This window comes from Aristolochia californica, unplaced genomic scaffold, assembly GCF_029961685.1.
Source record: "Aristolochia californica isolate CCGP_79_NKW_82.1479 unplaced genomic scaffold, dmAriCali1.0.hap1 SCAF_16, whole genome shotgun sequence".
Taxonomy (NCBI): domain Eukaryota; kingdom Viridiplantae; phylum Streptophyta; class Magnoliopsida; order Piperales; family Aristolochiaceae; genus Aristolochia; species Aristolochia californica.
Window position 1 is genome coordinate 3,059,669 of NW_027181837.1, and position 13,990 is coordinate 3,073,658.

The 13,990-nt window shown below is 38.6% G+C and overlaps 2 protein-coding genes across 3 annotated transcripts; one reads left to right on the forward strand and one right to left on the reverse strand.

The window, feature by feature from the left end:
- The first annotated feature begins 2,537 nt into the window (after positions 1 to 2,537).
- Positions 2,538 to 8,218, forward strand: LOC137952520 (polyadenylate-binding protein 2-like). Of its 2 annotated transcripts, none has more exons than XM_068799594.1 (9): positions 2,538 to 3,140; positions 4,638 to 4,756; positions 4,917 to 5,573; positions 5,658 to 5,735; positions 5,825 to 5,914; positions 6,218 to 6,355; positions 7,103 to 7,279; positions 7,462 to 7,665; positions 7,765 to 8,218. In XM_068799594.1, exons 1-9 carry the CDS (start codon positions 2,867 to 2,869, stop codon positions 8,032 to 8,034), a joined length of 2,007 nt encoding a protein of 668 aa, XP_068655695.1. In that variant the 5' UTR covers positions 2,538 to 2,866; the 3' UTR covers positions 8,035 to 8,218. The 2 variants fall into 2 exon arrangements, with proteins under 2 accessions (XP_068655695.1, XP_068655696.1); XM_068799595.1 differs by having other exon boundaries at positions 7,465 to 7,665.
- Positions 8,219 to 10,770: 2,552 nt separating this feature from the next.
- On the reverse strand, positions 10,771 to 12,509 carry LOC137953881 (WUSCHEL-related homeobox 4-like). The gene is made up of 3 exons (XM_068801420.1): positions 12,257 to 12,509; positions 11,602 to 11,865; positions 10,771 to 11,505 (listed from the first exon to the last, which is right to left on the reverse strand). The coding sequence occupies exons 1-3, from the start codon at positions 12,467 to 12,469 to the stop codon at positions 11,338 to 11,340; spliced, it is 645 nt and encodes a 214-aa protein (XP_068657521.1). The 5' UTR covers positions 12,470 to 12,509; the 3' UTR covers positions 10,771 to 11,337.
- Positions 12,510 to 13,990: the final 1,481 nt, after the last annotated feature.

Below are 13,990 nucleotides of genomic sequence, written 5' to 3' on the forward strand. Positions count from 1 at the left end.
ATTTTCTTGTTCTTCAAAACCTTTCTCAACTAACTCCCATAATTCTTGAGAGCCAATGATAGCTTTCATCCGAATTGACCAACTCTCATAGTTGATTTTGGATAATTGTGGGTATTGGAAAGAAAGAGATGCTCCCTTGAACTCATTCTAGCAACCTCGCTCTGATACCACTTTGTTGGAGACAATAGTGGGCAAACAACTCTAAGAAATATAAAGAAGAAGAAAAATAAAGGAGAGACAAAAGGAAAATGAATTTCTTCAATATAATTGCTTGTTATCTTTACAAGAGTACATGAGTATTTATACTACTCAAAAAATATTAATCAATGGAGACATCTTATCACTCCAAAAGTCACTAATCAATAGATGTATCTTATTACATCAAAAGACAATAGTCAATGGATGCATCTTATCACATCAAGGGACATTTATCTATGGATGCATCTTTTTCGGTTTTGTTGAACAACCTCTAGTAAATTGTCAATATATTCTTCTAGAAAACATCAATTTATGAATGGTTTCATTCATTGGAACCTAGACATGTATAGCTTTTCGATGACATATTATTTGTACTATTTAAATGATAATAGATCATTCAAATTTTTTTTGATTCCAGACAAGTTTAATATCCAACAGATGTTCACAAATTTTGTGGAAACTTCACCATAACGGTTTCAACCACGAAGTTCAATTTAAAAACATTCTCAATGATTTCGTGTACCCCTCCATCGCCTTCTTGCCGATGCTGCTAGATACTCAGAAGGGGAGGACCAAATATATTGATTCGTCAGTAGAATTACGAAAAAACATCTTCGTAATATTTTTTCAACCACTATTTTCGATTGAAAAAACATCAGAATGTGATTTTCCGCCTCTGTTACTCAAAAAGGATAACCTTATTACGTTGAAGATAATCGAAAACTAGGATTGGAGTCGCCGAACGCGAGAGTTTCAGGCAAAAATGAAGGAAATTGACAAAAAACAATAAACCCGATATATTGTCTGACATAAATATTCGATATATCGGGTGAAAACAATGCCAATATCGGTCGCTACAGTCAACAAAGTTGCCTCTACAAAGTCCATATCGGCCACAATAAACACTTTGTAACATATCTATAATGGGTTTTACGTTACGTAATGGTAACTAATCTGAACGAGTTATAACTATTCGAACCTAGTTGCCGAGTTCAAACATCACCAGAGCGGAAGAAGAAGATAGAGGCGGCGATAATATTTGCGACTTTGTCGACGACGATCTTCATCTTGCTGTCTCCCTCCACTTTAGACTTCGAGGCGGTGGTGGCGTGACCGCCCACCAAACCTCGTTCGCTTATATAAAAACTGTCATGAACGCCGGCCCATCAATAACAGCTAAAGCGATCACCACTCGACTCTCCATCGACACAAAAAGTTTTTTCTCTAGAAACAATTATCTCCTTTGTGACCAATACAAATATTCTCCTCGAAAAACTTTCTTTTTCAGAGATGAAGCCATTTCAACAGGAAAAAAAAAAAAACAACATTAATATATGCTGGTAGATAAGTGTGACAAGAAATGTCATGAAGTAAAGATTGGAGAGGGTCTTAATGCATATAAAAGGTTTCAGTTCATTCTTGTTGAGCAATTTTTACAATTTTTTGTTTAATTTACAAATATTGAATGTAGAAATAACAACTTTTCGGTTTCACTCTAATCAACTAAAATGCCAAATTCACTTAGAGTCTATAATTCACTATGGGAATTTCAATCCAAATGAAGATATTATTTGCTTTGGGTCTTGCAAGTTGGACCTCAAGTTAATTCAATTTCTACTGATCTTTAACCCATTAGTATCTTGGAGAAGTCTTACTCATGGCTATTGTTTCCATCTTTTGATTGTGACTTTGAGCAATAATAGAAAGTTGCTAATTAGTGGGAAGCTTTTTGACTTCTCTTTTATTTGTTTTTCTTTGCTTTATGCAGACTATATAACCAATTTTATTTGTTTTTCTTTGCTTTTCGCTCAACTAGGGTTTATGTACAGAGCTCATTCCCAATTTTATGTAGAGTTCGTTCATGCCCAATTTTAAGTAAAATTTATGCATAATTTTATATAAAGTTTTAAATGGAGGTTAGAGCTCAAATCCGGCTAGTGCTTGAAAATTTTATTATAAAAAAATCGACTTGTAATATAAAGAAATATTTAAAACCTAGAAAATTAAAATTGATAGAAAAAAAAATCATAACTGATTAAAAATGATAAACAAAATTGGCCTACAACCAAAATAGTAAAAAATCAGACATCTGGGCCCACAATTAATTACAGTTATGTGTAATTCGTCTTATCCTGATTTTTAACAGTCATTAGTTGACTTAATCAATAGTCCGCAACTTAGTTGAGCGAATCTGGGATAAATCCGTGAGGATTTACATCATCCGTTGGATGGAGCGGCAGTGGGCTCGGTCTTGTGATCCGACGGATGGTAAGTTCTGAAGAAGTAGGATTAGGGTTTTATCGGAGTAGTCCGGTGGATATAAAGGCAAACAGGTCGAGTTCCCAATCTGCGGTGCAGTTGGGGCTGCCCTCCCTTATTCGCTCTTTGCTTTGCTCTGTTCTTCCTTAGGATCTCCGGTGTCTATCTCCCTCTCCTCGATACCTCTTTATCCCAACAAAAAAACACAAAAATTCGAATATCTGAAAACAATTATACCCCAACAATTTTGTCTGTCTGTCTGTCTGTCTGTCTATCAGAGTCGGATACCCTATTCGTAGTTTCTTTGATCGTCTTCCCTAGGGTTTCTGTTCTTGTAAGAACAAGAGGAGAAGGAAAGAAAAACAAAAACAAAAAACAAAAAAGAAATTTAGGGTAAGGGGTTACTGGGATGGCGACGCAGGTTCAAGTACAGTCGCAGACTACACTTCCGGCCGGTGGTGGAACGGCGGCGACGGCGGCGCCCCCTGTCGGTGGCCCTGGCAACAGCCAGTTCGGTTCGACTTCCCTTTACGTGGGAGATTTGGAAGGCAACGTCACAGATTCGCACCTGTATGATCTGTTCAGCCAGCTTGGACAGGTCGTCTCGGTCCGTGTGTGTCGGGATCTCAGCACTCGCCGCTCCTTGGGCTACGCTTATGTTAACTACAGCAATCCTCAAGACGGTAGTGTGTCCTTCCACTGTCCAAGATTGTGCGTAGATCCTATTTAAACATTTTATTATCTTTTGTTTTAAACCATTGGAGGGTGAAACTTTAGGGATTTCTTTGAGTATTGATCTAATTCGAAGTTTATAATGCTCTAACCTCTGTTATTGAACTTGTACACGATTTTCGAGCTTCTGTGGGTTTAAGCTTATCGTGCCTTGAACTTTATGTTACGTTGTCGTATTTGTAAATTCAGTTATTTTCGATTGCTAATGTCGTACTTAATGGGTCTCTAGGTTATGGGAGAGTTCTTCCTTATGTGGCTTTCTTAACTTATGAAGGGGTTAGCAACTGTTTTTCTGTTTTTTGGTTGGAAATATTTGGAATAGTCTGTAAAGTCTTATGCTGTAAACGAAAAGGACTCAATGTGCCATGGCTGATGTACTGAAGGCGTGTGGAACTTTCTGGCATTCATTCCTTACTTACACAGAGCTATTACGTTAGATATGGTGTATGGACTAGGGTAACTTATGCGGCAGCCGGGTTAAAGTTAACCTTTATAAGACCAATCTATTAAAGAAATTTTGCAACCATCAGTTGAATGATTCTGTGGCTTGGTTTCCTTGTGCTTAAAAGACCCAGCAACTTGGTTTTATTATCATCTAAGAGCCCCTGCATCTTGGTTTCCTTGTGCTGAGAAATAGACAGAGAGAGTCATGTCAGATGGAAGCTGTTGAAAGTAGGAATAGACACTTAACATAGTTACTGCAATCTCTAGCTTGAAGATCTGTTTGTCTCTTTTTGTGAGGCAATTTAGGGAAATGTTAACCTAGTAATATTTACTTTAATGACTTTACTTTGGCAGGATGTATTAATTGTTAGTGTTTTATTTTGAATGTTGATATTTCATGCAGACTACACCCCATTCCTCCAGTGCGATTTGAGCCCAAGATCTCTCATTAGAATTCCCCTTCTTCCCATGTGGTAATTGAGAGAAGGCCCAATCCATATGATTTCTGAAAAGTGAAATCCAAGTCCCTGTATGCCAATTACTTGGCTGGATATAATTGGACTCCAGTGCATATGAAAAATAACCTGACTCTGCATTCATGTTAAATGTATCTGATGAAAGTTTTAATTGTGCATAGAAGGGATCAGTTAATGTTTTTCTTTGATCTTCTATGTGATAGATTGCAGTTTTATCTGAAAATTATATACTAGTGATGGTGTTTATGTGCCTTCTGATTGTTGAGCTCTTTACACGATGCTTTGTAGTGACATTTTTTTTTTGATAAAGATGTATTAATAAAACAGAAGAAAATTACAAAGTTTGATGGAGTATTTGATCCTTTGTAGTGACATTACTGCTAATAACATCCTTCATCTCCTTGTTGGACTTCCTATTCTACAAAACATGAGTCCCTTTCGTGGTCTTCTCAAGTTGCTATTATTCTGCATGATTGGATACCTAAAACAATTATAAGTTCTTACTGTTTGGTATAATTTTTATGGCAGCGGCAAGGGCACTTGAAATGCTGAACTTCACCCCTATTAATGCCAAGCCTATACGGATTATGTACTCCCACCGAGACCCTAGCATCCGAAAAAGTGGGGCTGCCAATATTTTCATCAAGGTTTAGCCAATCTTTCTCTATCAATCCCTCTCTTTGTATTTCTTCCCCTTGGTTATTCTTTATTCTTCATCTCAGTCCATCACATTCTTAAAAAAAATGACAAGAAAAATGATGATCTCAATCTCCTGTCTGATGAATTATGATCTACCTATTGCTACAGAATTTGGACAAAGCAATTGACAACAAAGCGCTTCATGAGACATTTTCTGCATTTGGTAACATTCTGTCTTGCAAGATTGCTACAGATCCCTCTGGTCAGTCTAAAGGCTATGGGTTTGTTCAGTTTGACAATGAAGAGTCAGCCCAGAATGCCATAGACAAGCTTAATGGGATGCTTCTGAATGATAAACAAGTTTTTGTTGGCCCATTTGTTCGTAAACAGGAGCGAGAGACTTCTGTTAACAAGACGAAATTTAATAATGTTTATGTCAAGAATCTGTCAGAAACAACAACTGATGAAGATTTGAGGAAAATATTCGGCGAGTATGGAGGCATTACAAGTGCTGTTGTAATGCGAGAAGGAGATGGGAAATCCAAATGCTTTGGATTTGTCAACTTTGAGAATGCAGAAGATGCTGCTTTAGCTGTTGAGGATCTTAATGGAAAAAAAATTGATGATAAGGAGTGGTATGTTGGGAAGGCCCAGAAGAAATCTGAAAGGGAGATGGAATTGAAGGGACGGTTTGAGCAAAACAATAAGGAGGCTGTAGACATGTACCAAGGGGTGAACCTGTACTTGAAAAACCTGGATGATACCCTTGATGATGAGATGTTGAAAGAATTGTTTTCTGATTTTGGTAAAATCACCTCATGCAAGGTGCCTAGTATTCCAGCTTTAGTTGTGGTAAATGGGCCAGAATCTGTAAAATACCAGAATTCTTATAGTGATTAATTTGGACAGGTTATGCGGGATCCAAGTGGCATAAGTCGGGGTTCAGGCTTCGTTGCTTTTGCGACTCCTGAAGAAGCATCTCGAGCTGTAAGTTAGCTATTTCTTTACTGTTGTTACCTTTTCGAACTTAAGGCATATATCACTTCTCTTTCTCATCAACTTAAGTGCCTGTGCAGCTTGCAGAGATGAATGGGAAAATTGTTGTCAGCAAACCACTATATGTGGCACTTGCACAGCGCAAAGAAGATAGGAAAGCTAGATTGCAGGTAATTTCCACGAAGTAGTTCTTGTTTTTTTACTTGTTGTGGATGAAAGGGTTTCCTAGATGTCATTTCCCCATTTCTTAAACATTAAGCGTTCAATCTTTTCTTCATTGACAGTTAAAAACTTGATTGCCTGAACTTGAGTCTATTGTATCAGTTGCTAATTTCGGAGTGGTGCAATCTTCTGTCAATTATCAACTCCATATTCCTGCAAAAATGCTAATTGACAGGATATATATCTTCCCTATCTCATTAACTTCTCTACAGTTGTCTCAGTGCTTATTTGTAGCTTTATTACTTGACTAGGCACAATTCTCTCAAATGAGGCCAGTTGCAATGCCACCTTCGGTTGCTGCTCGTGTTCCGTTTTATCCCCCTGGTGCTCCAGGTTTGGGACAGCAACTATTTTATGGTCAAGGTCCTCCTGCTCTCATGCCCCCTCAGGTATAAGTTTTTTCATGTTATGAAGGTCTCTGTTAGACTGTTAGGGGTGTAATTTATGTTTTATAGTGACTATATATCTACATTTTTATTAATAATTTTGATATGAAAACTGATATTTCTTTATGGAGTTTTTTCTATTCTGTTCCATTTGTTTCTTGTGATTTTTTTGACACATTCCAAGGATCTCCTCCATGTATTTTTCTTTCATGATTTATCTACTGTATTAATCTCTCACTTTTTTTTGTTAATTATGTTGTTTAGAGTACCTTAGTCTTTAACTCCTTGCCAGCTTAAAATTGTAATATCATTTTATGCTTCTTAACCATACAATTTTGAACACTTCTAGAAATATGTATTATGTGGCTGGGTTGACTCTGGTGTATTCATTTCCAATCGTGTAAATTTCTACAAGTATTTTCAGAAATACCATTGTTAGTTCTATTAAATGCTTTAAGTAATCCGGAAAATTTAGGTATCGGAATTATATCGAAGTTGTTGTGCTGCATAAATGATTATAAATTCATTTTAGTAGCCTTGCTAGAAGTGGATGAAACATGCTTTTAATAGAGTCGACAATATGAATGGAATAAAATTCTTGTAAAAAAGAAAAAAAAGTAAACTGTGTTCATAACGGCACACTTTCCGTATTGCTTCCAGTATTTGGGTGTCAATGCCAATACCTGTGGGTGTGAGTGCTGCTCTGTTGGCTTTTTACATTGTAATTAATTGTCTCTCTCACTTTGACAGCCTGGGTTTGGTTACCAGCAACAACTTGTGCCTGGGATGAGACCTGGTGGAGCACCAATGCCAAATTTCCTCGTGCCAATGGTTCAACAAGGTCAGCAAGGCCAACGCCCTGGGAGGCGTTCTGGTGGAGGACCTGTGCAGCAAAGCCAGCAACCTATTCCACTTATGCAACAACAGGTGGGCTGTTAATTCAGGAGACTACAATGTGGCTACTTGTCTGAAATGAGGATCAAACATCTGATTTACTGACAATTATGCCCTGCTTGTATTTGTGCTATAAGTTTTATCATACATTCATGTTATCCACTTTAATATTTGGATTCTGTTTTTGTTCTTAATACATTATATGTTCTTTATAGCAGCCTATGGTGCCAAGGGGAAGAGTCTTTCGCTATCAGCATGGTCGTAACATGTCTGATCTCCCCATGCCTGCTGGTGGCATGCTTTCCGTTCCATACGACATGGGTGGCATGTCAATACGTGAAGCACCCATTTCACAGTCCATACCAATTGGTGCACTGGCGTCAGCTCTTGCTAATGCCTCTCCAGAGCAGCAAAGAACAGTGAGTGGATCAAGATCCTTGGATCTATCTACCTCATGAGTTTGACATTTGATGTGCAGGTTCATGACCCTAACTATTTCTTGGTGTGGGCATGTGCAGATGCTGGGAGAAAGTCTCTACCCATTGGTGGAGCAGGTTGAACACGATGCTGCAGCCAAAGTGACTGGTATGCTACTAGAAATGGATCAAACAGAGGTTCTGCACCTCTTGGAATCACCCGAGGCTTTGAAGGCAAAAGTCGCGGAAGCCATGGAGGTCCTGAGGAACGTTGCTCAGGCTCAGCAACAACAGCAGCAGCAGCAGCAGCAGGGAATTGCTCCCACTGATCAACTGACTGCTCTATCGCTGAGTGATAATCTTATTTCATGAGTGTGCCAGTGAGGAGCTCGCTTCGTACATGGAGTGAGCAGGGCTATTATTGTTTTTCCTGTTTAGGATTTGAGTTTGTGAAACCATTATGGTGGTGGTAGTCTGTTTGATTGGACAAATGGTAGTTTGCAGTTAGCCTACTTCAAATACTGAGTTATTTTAATATAGGAATGATTGGAACCAAGTGTGTTTTGGAAATTGATGGTTGGATGATGTTAAACGATCTTTGTAACTGTTGAGCTAATGTCAACTGATTGTAAAGGTAAGAAAGGATGTAAAGATAAAATTCATCCTTGGTGATTGAAGTCACCTTCACAAAATTTTCAAGGTTTAGGATATAGACCATGTACGTTCTATTGCCATTTGAAGAAAGGTTCAAGCCAGTGAATCACATTAGAATTTACAAAATCATTATTTGAGTTGCATCTTCACCAAAGTTTTTTTTATTGTTTTTGATAAATAAAATTTACAGACGCTCTTTAACTTACCAGTTTAGATCAATGGAGCTGAAGCATTATAGAAGCAATGATTGTACATGAAGAAAATTTGCAGTGGAAATAGAACAAAACAAATCTGTCTTCTCATTTGGTGGTAAAGATATATTAGAAGTCATGTTAGGTGAATTCAACAACGTTCCAGTCTCTCGTTGAATCATTATCTTTCTTGCTTTTCTCAATCTCCCCATGAATCCTGCTTCTGAGAGATTTCATGTATTATTCGAAGATAAGGAAGATTACGAGGACAGAAAGAGAAGACCTGTCAAGCAAATGAGCTGGAAACAAACAAAAAAAAAAAAAATAGGTCCTCATGGATAATCGTCTCTCTTCGTCTAAATAGGGTGTAAAAGTCCATCAAAATGAATCATTCTTTGTCTTCTTTTCTTTTTCCAATCTTTATTTTCTCATCATAATCTTTGACCAATTTGCATCGTCACACGCCTTGAGAACATCGGAGGTTAAAGAGTATCCAGTTCTCATGTAGAAGCAGATCCCACCCATATTCAGTGTGCGTAAACTCGAGCCATACAGCTTGAAATACCTTTCTCTTATCTTAAATCAAAATTATTTTTCTCTGTCTGGCATTATGTTTAGTCCTTCAAAACTACATGATTGCTGTCTCCCTCTCCGTCATTTCAAAAGCTTTTGCTCATAGCTTTTACCATGAAAATTCAGCCAAAAACAGGAAAGATGTCACCCATATTTTCTGAAAATTCGAACTACTGAAGCCACTGCTTGTTTTTCATGTTTAAGATGCTCTTTCGAAGTTAAAACAACTTCAGCCAAGTTTGTTTGTTTGTTCTCTCTCTCTCCCTGTCTCTGTCTCTTTAAAAAAAATTCTTTGACAACTACCAGTGCTTCTCCAACCTCCCAGATCTTTTCTGTGAATCTCAAATGAAAAAAAAGTAGAACCACTTTCTCACAAAGCAAATGCCTTCCACACTAACCATCTGATCAATGCCCACATTGCAAGTCTAAAGCTAAAAAACTGCAAAAGAAAGAAAGAAAAGAAAAGAAAAAGAAAAGGTAGTCACTGGAAATCTCTTTATGATTGAGATCTTGGTGCATGGGACCTCACTGTCTACAGAACCAAACAAAGCACAGTAGCCCACTAGAAACTAAAGTTTTGTTAATAAGAAAAAAACAAAAAACAGGAGCATGACTGTAATCATTTGGTCGAGGGATGATAAGTCGATAATGATTAGTAAAGTGGGTTGGTTTCATGGGTGAAAATTTACTGATTGAATTGGTTAAAGCAATCCCAAACAGCAGAAAAGCTTTGATGGAATGGTGGAAGACAAGTGCATCGCCCAAAAGTTTTGACTTCTTTCTTTGGAACACAACTAAGAGAGATGTTCATCTTTTCTTCTGTCTTCTTTCCCTAGTCTAAATGAAAGTTTTTAAAAACTGTGAAACTCTAAGAGAAGTGCAAGTGAGTAACAGAGGGAATGTCACTTGCTAATGTTGGAGAAAGAAAGCATTTCTAGAAGCTAACCTTTATGCCTTCAAAGAGATTCCGACATGGGTTTTTGACAAAGAAAGCTTCTACAGATCTACAGATGAGTGACCCTCTCAATATATATAAGGAAAATATTGTTTTCAGGTTTTCTGGGTTTTCACAATTTCAAGCAAAAACCACAGAGACCCACTGAAAATATTTCTTTTTTCTTCATATTAAGCATTCATATTTCAATATGTTCAAACATTTCTTAGATATGGATAAAATTATGTTTCTGCTACTGCTCCTTAACAAAAATCCAAGATTTTTTTGGTATCTTCCAAAATCACACAAGTATGATCCAAAATAAACAGCATTTTTCTTATAGCCATTAGATGATTTCCATCTTCTTCTTCATCCACAAAGTAGGAAACCCTAGATCAGTTACTATCGTTTTCATCTCCTTGAACATTTCAATCACCCTGGAGATCAGTTTATGTTATTTGTTCAAGGTGACTCTCAGTTTTTTTAGCTGCGTCTTTGCATTAGACAGAGTTGGGGTCGCCTATTCATGTGAATCCACTTTAATGGATGAGCTTGATTCCATGTTTTATCGTAGAAGCATCTCAGAAAATCTCAGGGGCTTCAACGAAGCAAAATTATTTTATTTTTTTCATAATGGAATTATAGTTTGCATAATAGCCGTTATAAGAAAGATATATGATATCATAAACCTCTACCTCTTCCAAGCAAATCCTCATTCATGTGGGAACCTAGTCTGCGTAGCTGTAATCTTTTCTGATTTTTTCCTTGACTTTTTTCGATCCGCATTTGAACTTGTGAAAGGAGAAGACAAAATCCTTTTCTTCGAAAGCAATTATAAGCAAATCCCATTCACATTCTCTGCCTCTTTTTCGATTTCAGGAGCTGTATATAGATCCTGAAACTTTATTGAACTGAAGGATATAGGTTGAAAATTCAAGAGCTGCAGAAACAAAGTTTTTCTTCACATGAACAGAAGTTGCAGAGACATCATTCAGCTGATGGGTTTCATTAAAATTCTTCTTAATGTGCTCAGGCTCTGTCCCTGAAGATGCTTCTCGTACTACCATTCCCTCTAAAAGCTTGAATTTGAAAATTTAGATTATTCAGGGAAAAAGAAAGGAGACCAGATAAAGAATCCAATGCATGGAATTCATCGTGCCTTTTACAAAGCTCCAGCATTGGGAAAGAGCCTCGGTGGACTTGATAGTCAAGGGGAGAGAGAGAGATAGAGAAAGAGAGAGAAATGGCGCGGCCTCCATCTTTCTCTCTCTTCCTGAGCTGTGAGAAGCAGTAAGAAGTGACAGACGAAGGGCTTGCATCCGTTCATCTTCCTTCCGGATGCAACGGGAAGAGCTCAAGAGTCTTGTCTCCCTCATGATCATCTGCAGTGATGAAACCACCGCATAATCTTCTCTCTTCTTCAAAGCTTTGAACACTCCAACTCCTGCATTTTCTCTTGTAGTAACTCTCTTCCTCCTTCATTACTCCATCCTATGAAACATAAAAAAAGACCAGGTCATGAGCTCATCCATCGGAAGAAACTAAACCTGTGAGAATCAGTGAAACAATTGTAAGTACACGACTTACTTCAGGAACTTTCGGCATAACGCTAACAGAGAATGTTCGGGTGAGGCAGCTGCGCTTCTGCTTCTGCCTCTCCCTTGCTTTGTGATTCTGAAACCAGTAGAAGACATTCTTCCCTTCAATCTTCCCATACTTGCTGAGCTGCACCGTGATTTGCTCGATCTGTTGCGCGTTCGGAGTCCGGATGCCGCTGCGGTAGAGCATCTCAAGGATCCCAATCTGCTCCTGCGTAGGGTTCCATCTTGTGCCCCCGGACTGCACCTCAGCCTGCATGAATTTATGTTGCCACAAACCTAATCAATTCGCGATAATTTTCGAAGTCATTCATGACCAGAGCCCATTACTCATGCATAAATTCAGCCAAAAAATGTTACTTTTTTTAACAAAAAACAAGCTTCTACAGACTACAATCATGGCCAGAGAGCAGTGTGTTGTGAGTTCTGGATGAAACTGCAGCATTCATTTCATGAAAGAGTAGTCTCTCTCTACCAGTGGCCTGGTTTGTAATATTCCATAATTCGGGAAGGACTTTGATTTCAAACCTACTGCACTTCTACTAGTTGTAATTGTGCTATACAGCTAAAAGTCCTCCATTAGAGTTGATCCTAGTAAGGCTTGTCGCAATCTAAATATATAAAATAAACGGTAGGCAAATTACCTGAGGAGCACCAGCTTCTTTTCGGTCACCTACACCACCGGCGGCGCTCCGCAGCCCACTCTCCGGCTTGATGAAGCTCTTAAGATCTAGAGCAGCGATGGTATGACCATTGCCACCGAGTTTTGGAGCAAGGGGACGGAGACGCTTGCAGCCAAGCGAAAGTGAAGGTTCGTGCTCCCAAAGGTCTACTCTTGCAAACTGGTGCACCTTCATGGCTGCCTTACCATGAGGAGGAGGAGGAGGAGGGGGAAGGGAGAAGGTTACTTTTGAAGATGTAGAAATGGAGGTGCAACAATGGTGAATATATAGGTGGTGAGTAAGGGAGAAAGAGGAGGGTGTTCTTCTTCTCTCTCTAACATGTGTCTCACTAACCAAATCCTTCCTAGAGTGCAGAAAAGAGACCAAATGATGAGGCGCGGTTGACTTAGGGAGAGAAAATAGAAAAAGAGATCGGGGAGTTGAATTGGATGACAAGAACAAAAATATTCTGATGTTGGGGTGTCAAATCAATCGCGTTTCTTGCTTTCATGATAAGGCCTCCTTGCTTTTCGGTGGCCTCTCTCTTCCCTTTTCCTCCAAAGCCAAGTGGAGCGAATGACTAAAGATTCCTACCCCAATCCCTATGCCTGCAAATTTGGTGATGAAATGTCTCACAGAAAGAAAAACCCACCCTCCTCCTTCAGACATATCACATCTACACGCAATACTGCAGGCTGTGTGAGTTGTGACTGTAAACCAATCCTCCAACACGCCTGTGTGTGGATCAGTACCAAGATTTTCCCTCCTGAAAGCCGTCTCCTTTCTTTCTTTTTCCTCTCTCTCTCTCTATCTCTCTCTCTGGAGGAGAGAATGAGGGAATTCTGAAAAACAGGAGGGACCCATTTCTGCTTTCTTTTGAAGTTTTTTTGGAAACTAAACAATGTAAAAAAAAAAATAGAATAAAATCACATAAAGTCCTCTTCTAAAACATCATTATATTCTTCCTTAGTTCTCTTTTTATGTTGCCAGTTCTTCATTAGATCCCACTAACATAACTTCATCAGCTGCTACAATAAGGAGATGATTATATCTTTACCTTTTCCTCTCCTTTTTTTTTCTCTTTCTTTTTAACCCATTTCGTCTTAGTGGGTGAAAAACCAACGATTGGATTCGATCTTTTGAGAAATACTGGCAAGATTGATGAGGGTTCTGATGAATGATCACAAAAAATTGCGTCCAGGCAAGATCTGCATCATTTCAAAGTTAGGTGGAGTCTTACCAGTCACAGATTATCGTCTGCTTATCACCAATTATTACTGCAAGACTGGTATGCATACTTCCATTGTCTCCCTCGGGAGACCAAGCGAGGTTTAACCAGGATAATTAAAGGAGTGATAGTGATGAAAAATAAGAGAGTTTCTTACCACGAATGCTCTGGTTATAGTGAAAAGGGGTTGGGGGAATGAGAGAAATGGAGCCCAGACAGTGGAAGAAACGGTGGGAACTCATGATTAAGCATCCCAACACCATAATATGCACGTGTAGGTGGACCAGTCGCCATTGTTGCTCTTTTTGGAGGAGTAACAAAGACCACACGGCCTTGGAAAGAGGAAGAAGAAGAAGATGAAACAAAGAAGGAAGAGAAAGGGAGACAGAGAATCCAGTTTTGTTTTTTTTTTTTTTTTTTTGTTCTGGGCTTTTAGGATCCCAAAGGGGAACTGTTGTTAAAGAAGAGAGACTGGGGAATCAATTGAG